This window comes from Echiichthys vipera, assembly GCF_963691815.1.
Source record: "Echiichthys vipera genome assembly, chromosome: 1".
NCBI lineage: Eukaryota > Metazoa > Chordata > Actinopteri > Perciformes > Trachinidae > Echiichthys > Echiichthys vipera.
In genome coordinates this window covers 37,490,792-37,499,768 of record NC_139826.1, presented here as the reverse complement: position 1 = coordinate 37,499,768, position 8,977 = coordinate 37,490,792, and the positions used below count along the sequence as shown (strand labels likewise).

The window sequence follows — 8,977 nt, the reverse complement described above, 5'->3', positions numbered from 1 at the left end:
AAGAATTCCTTTTTTATTTATCCCGCAAGGGAAATTCAATTTTCTCCACTGTTAATACTACTCCTGTTATTATTATACAGGTAACTCAATGTTATGAGATACGATTTATTTTTTATACACTAACTTAATAGAGAGAGAAATAGATATTAAAGTATTGCTTTGAGACAGTCCAACTTATTATTTTGTGATGCTAACTCAATATTTTAAGATATAAACTTGTTATTTTTGAGATAATAACTCATTATATAGAGATATTAACACATTTTTAAAAGGTTTATCATCATTTTTGAAATACTCAATATTTAGAGATTTTAACTCATTTTTAATAAGTTTCTCAATATTTTTGAGACACTAACTCAATATTTTAAGAAATAAACTTATTATTTTGTGATACTAACTCATTATATAGAGATATTAACTCAATAGTTTTGACATACTGACTCATTTTTTTGAGATATTAACTCAATATTATGAGATACTATTCATTTTTTATACGCTCACTTAATAGATAGAGAAATAGATATTAAAGTATTACTTTGAGATAATCCAACTTATTATTTTGTGATACTAACTCAATATTTTATAAAATAAGATTCTGAATTCAACCTATTTTCTTCAACAACACTTAAAAGACTTCATTATTATTATTATTATTATTAATATTATTATTATCATTCACTTAATTACAAGAAGAGTTTACCCCCTAAAAGTTTTTAAATGAGAAATGATCTCTACTGTAAACAAATGTTAAACACAGTATTTCTCTCAAAGCGCTCCTCTTCCTGGAGTGAACACAGCTTGATAACCCCTCCCTCCTCCTCCTGCTCTGAAACACAGCCAGCTCCACCCTGAACTCCACTTATTTCCTTGTTCCCTCCCCTTCAGATCTACACTTTGAAAATGGGTGGAACCAACATGGTGGTGACGTGCAGGAGCTGACAGGCCCCACTCACTGCACACACACATGTTGTTGAGATCAGAGCTCTGACTAGTTTCACTTCTGAGGAAGAGAAACTCACACAGGCGTCGGCACTGAGAGGTGAAATGGCGCAGAAAGGAGTTCAGCTGGACCGGGAAACCTTCTCTTGTTCCATCTGTCTGGATCTACTGAAGGACCCGGTGACTATTCCCTGTGGACACAGCTACTGCATGAACTGTATTAAAAGCTGCTGGGATGAAGAGGAGGGGAAGAAAACACACAGCTGCCCTCAGTGCAGGCAGAGCTTCACACCGAGGCCTGCCCTGCTGAAAAACACCATGTTAGCAGTTTTAGTGGAGGAACTGAAGAAGACTGGACTCCAAGCTGCTCCTGGTGATCACTGCTATGCTGGACCTGAGGATGTGGGATGTGATTTCTGCACTGGGAGGAAACTGAAGGCCATCAAGTCCTGTCTCGTCTGTCTGGCCTCTTATTGTGAGAAACACCTGCAGCCTCATTTTGACTCAGCCACATTCAAGAAACACAAGCTGGTGGAGCCCTCCAAGAAGCTGCAGGAGAACATCTGCTCTCGTCACGATGAGGTGCTGAAGATGTTCTGCCGTACTGATCAGCAGTGTATCTGTGTTGTGTGCGTTATGGACGAACACAAAGGCCACGACACAGTCTCAGCTGCAGCAGAAAGGAGCCAGAGGCAGAGAGAGCTGGAGGGGAGTCGACTAAACATCCAGCAGAGGATCCAGGACAGAGAGAAAGATGTGAAGCTGCTTCAGCAGCAGGTGGAGGCCATCAACCGCTCTGCTGATAAAGCAGTGGACGACAGCGAGAAGAGCTTCAGCGAGCTGATCCGTCTCATGGAGAAAAGACGCTCCGATGTGAAGCAGCAGGTCAGATCCCAGCAGGAAACTGAAGTGAGTCGAGTCAAAGAGCTTCAGGAGGAGCTGGAGCAGGAGATCACTGAGCTGAAGAGGAAAGACGCTGCGCTGGAGAAACTCTCACACACAGAGGATCACAACCAGTTTCTCCACAGCTACACCTCACTGTCTCCACTCACTGAATCTACATCCAGCTTCGAGATCCGTCCTCTGAGACACTTTGAGGACGTGACGGCGGCTGTGTCAGAAGTCACAGAGAAACTACAGGACGTCCTGAGAGAGAAATGGACAAACGTCTCACTGACTGGGACTGAAGTGGATGTTTTACTGTCAGATCCACGAGCAGAGCCCAAGACCAGAGCTGACTTCTTAAGATACTCACGTGAAATCACACTGGATCCAAACACAGCAGAGAAACATCTGTTATTATCTGAGGGGAACAGAAAAGCAACATACATGAGTGAAGAACAGTCTTATTCTGATCACACAGACAGATTCAGTCATTATCTTCAGGTCCTGAGTAGAGAGAGTCTGACTGGACGTTGGTACTGGGAGGTGGAGTGGAGAGGAGGAGTTGATGTAGCAGTCGCATACAAGAATATGAGCAGAGCAGAGAGATTTGGCTTCAATGACAAATCTTGGAGGTTAGATTGTTACAACAACAGTTATAACTTTTATCACAACAAAGTCGTAACTCGTGTCTCAGGTCCTCGGTCCTCCAGAGTCGGAGTGTACCTGGATCACAGTGCAGGTGTTCTGTCCTTCTACAGCGTCTCTGAAACCATGACTCTCCTCCACAGAGTCCAGACCACATTCACTCAGCCTCTCTATGCTGGACTTGGTATTTATTATGGAAACTCTGCTGAGTTGTGTAAAGTCAAATAGCCGATTCTTGTGGCAGCTCTTCACACAGACATCAGCTGTCAATCAAACATTGTGGGTGGTACTTTGATAACAATAATAATAATAATAAAATAATCTTAATTTATATTGCATTCATCCAAACACAGATCCAAAGTTTTTCACATAAAAGGAGAAAAGAAAAGGACAAACCAAAAAAATAGGAAAACAACAAACGTATAATAAAAGAGCAACACACAAATAAAAAAATGTTAAAAAAGAAACAGAATCAGGAGCAACTGGGAGGGCAATGTGATTTAAAGTTTGTTTTTATCTTAGATTTAAATGAAGACACTTTTTTATGATACTAACTCAATATTTTAAGATATAAACGTATTATTTTTGTGATGGTAACTCATTATTTAGAGATATTAACTCATTTTTAATAAGTTTTTCATTATTTTTGAGACTCTAACTCAATATTTTAAGATATAAACGTATCATTTTTGTGATGGTAACTCATTATTTAGAGATATTAACTCATTTTTAATGAGTTTTTCATTATTTTTGTGATGGTAATTCATTATTTAGAGATATTTACTCATTTTTAATAAGTTTTTCATTATTTTTGAGACTCTAACTCAATATTTTAAGATATAAACGTATTATTTTTGTGATTTAACTCATTATTTAGAGATATTTACTCATTTTTAATAAGTTTTTCATTATTTTTGTGACTCTAACTCAATATTTTAAGATATAAACGTATTATTTTTGTGATTTAACTCATTATTTAGAGATATTTACTCATTTTTAATAAGTTTTTCATTATTTTTGAGACACTAACTCAATATTTTAAGATATAAACGTATTATTTTTGTGATGGTAACTCATTATTTAGAGATATTTACTCATTTTTAATAAGTTTTTCATTATTTTTGAGACTCTAAGTCAATATTTTAAGATATAAACGTATTATTTTTGTGATGGTAACTCATTATTTAGAGATAATTACTCATTTTTAATAAGTTTTTCATTATTTTTGAGACTCTAACTCAATATATTAAGGTATAAACGTGTTATTTTTGTGATGGTAACTCATTATTTAGAGATATTAACTCATTTTTATTAAGTTTTTCATTATTTTTGAGACACTAACTCAATATTTTAAGATATAAACGTATTATTTTTGTAATGGTAACTCATTATTTAGAGATATTTACTCATTTTTAATAAGTTTTTCATTATTTTTGAGACTCTAAGTCAATATTTTAAGATATAAACGTATTATTTTTGTGATGGTAACTCATTATTTAGAGGTATTTACTCATTTTTAATAAGTTTTTAATTATTTTTGTGATGGTAACTCATTATTTACTGATATTTACTCATTTTTAATAAGTTTTTCATTATTTTTGAGACACTAACTCAATATTTTAAGATATAAACTTATTATTTTTGTGATGGTAACTCATTATTTAGAGATATTCACTCATTTTTATTAAGTTTTTCATTATTTTTGAGACACTAACTCAATATTTTAAGATATATATGTCAGCTGGGATCGGCTCCAGCCCCCCGCGACCCCGACAGGGACAAGCGGTTGAAGATGAATGATGATGATGATTATCAATAAGGAGCTCATTGATTATTTTCTTTTACGTAGAGGAGATTCTTGATGAAGTGAATCTGAACATGAAATCGTTGACTTTACTGATGGAAGTTTATATGATGATTAAAGACACATGAACAAAGTCTTTTCTTCTTGTCTTCATTGCAGAGTTTCATACCAAGCTGATGGAGAGAATATGAAACTGATATGAGAGAATAAGTGAAACTGTCATGAACGGTTCAGGTATAACACAAAGGTGGACTCAGATGCAGACACGGACAAAATAAAGTTACTAATAAAACGTTTAATGAAACAAACGGAACAAACGCAAAAACACTACAGATGTACAAACACAAGACTAACTAAACGAACACGGGAATACAGGAACGGGGAGACGGACGGGAAAACAGGAACACGGGAAACTACGGAGAGTAAAACAGAACACAAACACGATTAGTATGCTTACAACGGGGAGCGTGAAAACCACTACGAGAAAGGGGACGCCAGTCCGGGGGGGAATAGTTTTACCAAGGTTGGGTCGACGACGGTGCGGCGCTGCATGCCTGTCAGCTTCAGGCTTTTAAGGTGTTGGTGTAATCAGCTAACAGGCTGCAGCTTTGGGGGAACGCCTACCGGACCTACAGACAAACAGGGGGAAGCACATGCAGGGAGACGCAGACAGAGGGAGAAAAACACACACAAGACAAAGGAGAGGAGGGCACTGACAGAACCAGATCTTGACAGAAACGCCACAACGTACGGCGTTCCTGTTCAGAGTCCGTCTTCCTTTCAATCCTTTCAACTGTGTCACAGAGAAATGAGCAGAGTTTTCTATCTAACATTGTCTTTGTGCACTTAGTCAAGAAGAAGAAGAAGAATTCCTTTTTTATTCATCCCGCAAGGGAAATTCAATTTTCTCCACTGTTACTACTACTACTGTTATTATTATACAGGTAACTCAATGTTATGAGATACTATTTATTTTTTATACACTTACTTAATAGAGAGAGAAATAGATATTAAAGTATTGCTTTGAGATAGTCCAACTTATTATTTTGTGACACTAACTCAATATTTTAAGATATAAACTTGTTATTTTTGAGATACTAACTCATTATTTAGAGATTTTAACTCATTTCTAATAAGTTTCTCAATATTTTTGAGATATTAACTCAATATTTAGAGATATAAACTCATTATTTTTGAGATAATAACTCATTATATAGAGATTTTAACTCATTTTTAATAAGTTTCTCAATATTTTTGAGATATTAACTCAATATTTAGAGATATAAACTCATTATTTTTGAGATAATAGCTCATTATATAGAGATATTAACACATTTTTAATAAGTTTCTTAATATTTTTGAGACACTAACTCAATATTTTAAGAAATAAACTTATTATTTTTGAGATACACACTCATTATTTAGAGATTTTAACACATTTTTAATAAGTTTCTCAATATTTTAAGAAATAAACTTATTATTTTGTGATACTAACTCATTATATAGAGATATTAACACAATAGTTTTGACATACTGACTCATTTATTTGAGGTATTAACTCAATATTATGAGATACTATTCATTTTTTATACACTAACTTAATAGATAGAGAAATAGATATTAAAGTATTGCTTTGAGATAGTCCAACTTATTATTTTGTGATACTAACTCAATATTTTATAAAATAAGATTCTGAATTTAACCTATTTTCTTCAACAACACTTAAAAGACTTCATTATTATTATTAATATTATTATTATCATTCACTTAATTACAAGAAGAGTTTACCCCCTAAAAGTTTTTAAATGAGAAATGATCTCTACTGTAAACAAATGTTAAACACAGTATTTCTCTCAAAGCGCTCCTCTTCCTGGAGTGAACACAGCTTGATAACCCCTCCCTCCTCCTCCTGCTCTGAAACACAGCCAGCTCCACTCTGAACTCCACTTATTTCCTTGTTCCCTCCCCTTCAAGTCTAAACTTTGAACATGGGTGTGACCTGATAGACCTCACTGACTGCTCACACACCTTGAGATCAGAGCTCAGACTAGTTTCACTGCTGAGGAAGAGAAACTCACACAGGCGTTGGCACTGAGAGGTGAAATGGCGCAGAAAGGAGTTCAGCTGGACCGGGAAACCTTCTCTTGTTCCATCTGTCTGGATCTACTGAAGGACCCGGTGACTATTCCCTGTGGACACAGCTACTGCATGAACTGTATTAAAAGCTACTGGGATGAAGAGGAGGGGAAGAAAACACACAGCTGCCCTCAGTGCAGGCAGAGCTTCACACCGAGGCCTGCCCTGCTGAAAAACACCATGTTAGCAGTTTTAGTGGAGGAACTGAAGAAGACTGGACTCCAAGCTGCTCCTGGTGATCACTGCTATGCTGGACCTGAGGATGTGGGATGTGATGTCTGCACTGGGAGGAAACTGAAGGCCCTCAAGTCCTGTCTCGTCTGTGTGGCCTCTTATTGTGAGAAACACCTGCAGCCTCATTTTGACTCAGCCACATTCAAGAAACACAAGCTGGTGGAGCCCTCCAAGAAGCTGCAGGAGAACATCTGCTCTCGTCACGATGAGGTGCTGAAGCTCTTCTGCCGTACTGATCAGCAGTGTATCTGTGTTGTGTGCGTTATGGACGAACACAAAGGCCACGACACAGTCTCAGCTGCAGCAGAAAGGAGCGAGAGGCAGAGCGAGCTGGAGGGGAGTCGACTAAACATCCAGCAGAGGATCCAGGACAGAGAGAAAGATGTGAAGCTGCTTCAGCAGGAGGTGGAGGCCATCAACCGCTCTGCTGATAAAGCAGCGGACGACAGCGAGAAGAGCTTCAGCGAGCTGATCCGTCTCATGGAGAAAAGACGCTCCGATGTGAAGCAGCAGGTCAGATCCCAGCAGGAAACTGAAGTGAGTCGAGTCAAAGAGCTTCAGGAGGAGCTGGAGCAGGAGATCACTGAGCTGAAGAGGAAAGACGCTGCGCTGGAGAAACTCTCACACACAGAGGATCACACCCAGTTTCTCCACAGCTACACCTCACTGTCTCCACTCACTGAATCTACATCCAGCTTCGAGATCCGTCCTCTGAGACACTTTGAGGACGTGACGGCGGCTGTGTCAGAAGTCACAGAGAAACTACAGGACGTCCTGAGAGAGAAATGGACAAACGTCTCACTGACTGTGGCTGAAGTGGATGTTTTACTGTCAGATCCACGAGCAGAGCCCAAGTCCAGAGCTGACTTCTTAAGATACTCACGTGAAATCACACTGGATCCAAACACAGCAGAGAAACGTCTGTTATTATCTGAGGGGAACAGAAAAGCAACACGGATGAGAGAAGAACTGTCTTATTCTGATCACACAGACAGATTCATTGGATGGCCTCAGGTCCTGAGTAGAGAGAGTCTGACTGGACGTTGGTACTGGGAGGTGGAGAGGAGACGAGGAGTTGAAGTAGCAGTCGCATACAAGAATATGAGCAGAGCAGAGAGATTTGGACTCAATGACAAATCTTGGATGTTATATTGTTACAACAACAGTTATTACTTTTATCACAACAGCGTCCAAACTCCCGTCTCAGGTCCTCGGTCCTCCAGAGTCGGAGTGTACCTGGATCACAGTGCAGGTGTTCTGTCCTTCTACAGCGTCTCTGAAACCATGACTCTCCTCCACAGAGTCCAGACCACATTCACTCAGCCTCTCTTTGCTGGACTTTGTCTTTTTTATGGAAACTCTGCTGAGTTGTGTAAAGTCAAATAGCCGATTCTTGTGGCAGCTCTTCACACAGACATCAGCTGTCAATCAAACATTGTGGGTGGTACTTTGATAACAATAATAATACTAATAATAATAAAATAATCTTAATTTATATTGCATTCATCCAAACACAGATCCAAAGTTTTTCACGTAAAAGGAGAAAAGAAAAGGACAAACCAAAAAAAAAGGAAAATAACAAACGTATAATAAAAGAGCAACACACAAATAACAAAATGTTAAAAAAGAAACAGAATCAGGAGCAACTGGGAGGGCAATGTGATTTAAAGTTTGTTTTTATCTTAGATTTAAATTAAGACACTTTTTTCTGATACTAACTCAATATTTTAAGATATAAACGTATTATTTTTGTGATGGTAACTCAGTTATTTAGAGATATTTACTCATTTTTAATAAGTTTTTCATTATTTTTGAGACTCTAACTCAATATTTTAAGATATAAACGTATTATTTTGTGATGGTAACTCATTATTTAGAGATATTAACTCATTTTGAGAAAGTTTCTCATTGATGTGATGTGATTTAAAGTTTGTTTTTATCTTATATTTGAATGAAGACACTGATGTTTTTATAGTGTAGCTCTTATCTCAAAAGCTTTGTGCCCTCTTAGTCTTCAGCAGAGACACTGGAACAGACAGAGGACCCCGAGGATTTCAAAATAAAAGCAGGACCATAGGAGGATAAAAGCTGTGAGATATGTGGAGGAGCCAGACCGTTAAGTGCCTAATCATTTATTAAGAGAACCTTTAAATCAAGTCTAAAACGTACTGGAAGTAGGTCTAAAGAGGCTTACACCAGGGGGTTGTGTTCAAAACTGTTTCCTGTCCGCACGTTTTTCTATTCACTGTAAAAAGGCTTTTACTGTAATCCAGGTGTGATGATATAAAAACATGTACAATAGTTTCTGTGTCTTTAAAACGTAAAACTGCAGCA

The 8,977-nt window shown here is 37.5% G+C and overlaps 1 protein-coding gene across 1 annotated transcript; it reads left to right on the top strand.

Moving 5' to 3' along the window:
* Positions 1-1,044: 1,044 nt before the first annotated feature.
* LOC310952093 (uncharacterized protein) lies at positions 1,045-8,029 on the top strand (the record flags this gene model as incomplete). The annotated part of the gene is made up of 2 exons (XM_083920591.1): positions 1,045-2,688; positions 6,308-8,029. The coding sequence occupies 2 exons, from the start codon at positions 1,045-1,047 to the stop codon at positions 8,027-8,029; spliced, it is 3,366 nt and encodes a 1,121-aa protein (XP_083776717.1).
* Between the last annotated feature and the right edge of the window lie 948 nt (positions 8,030-8,977).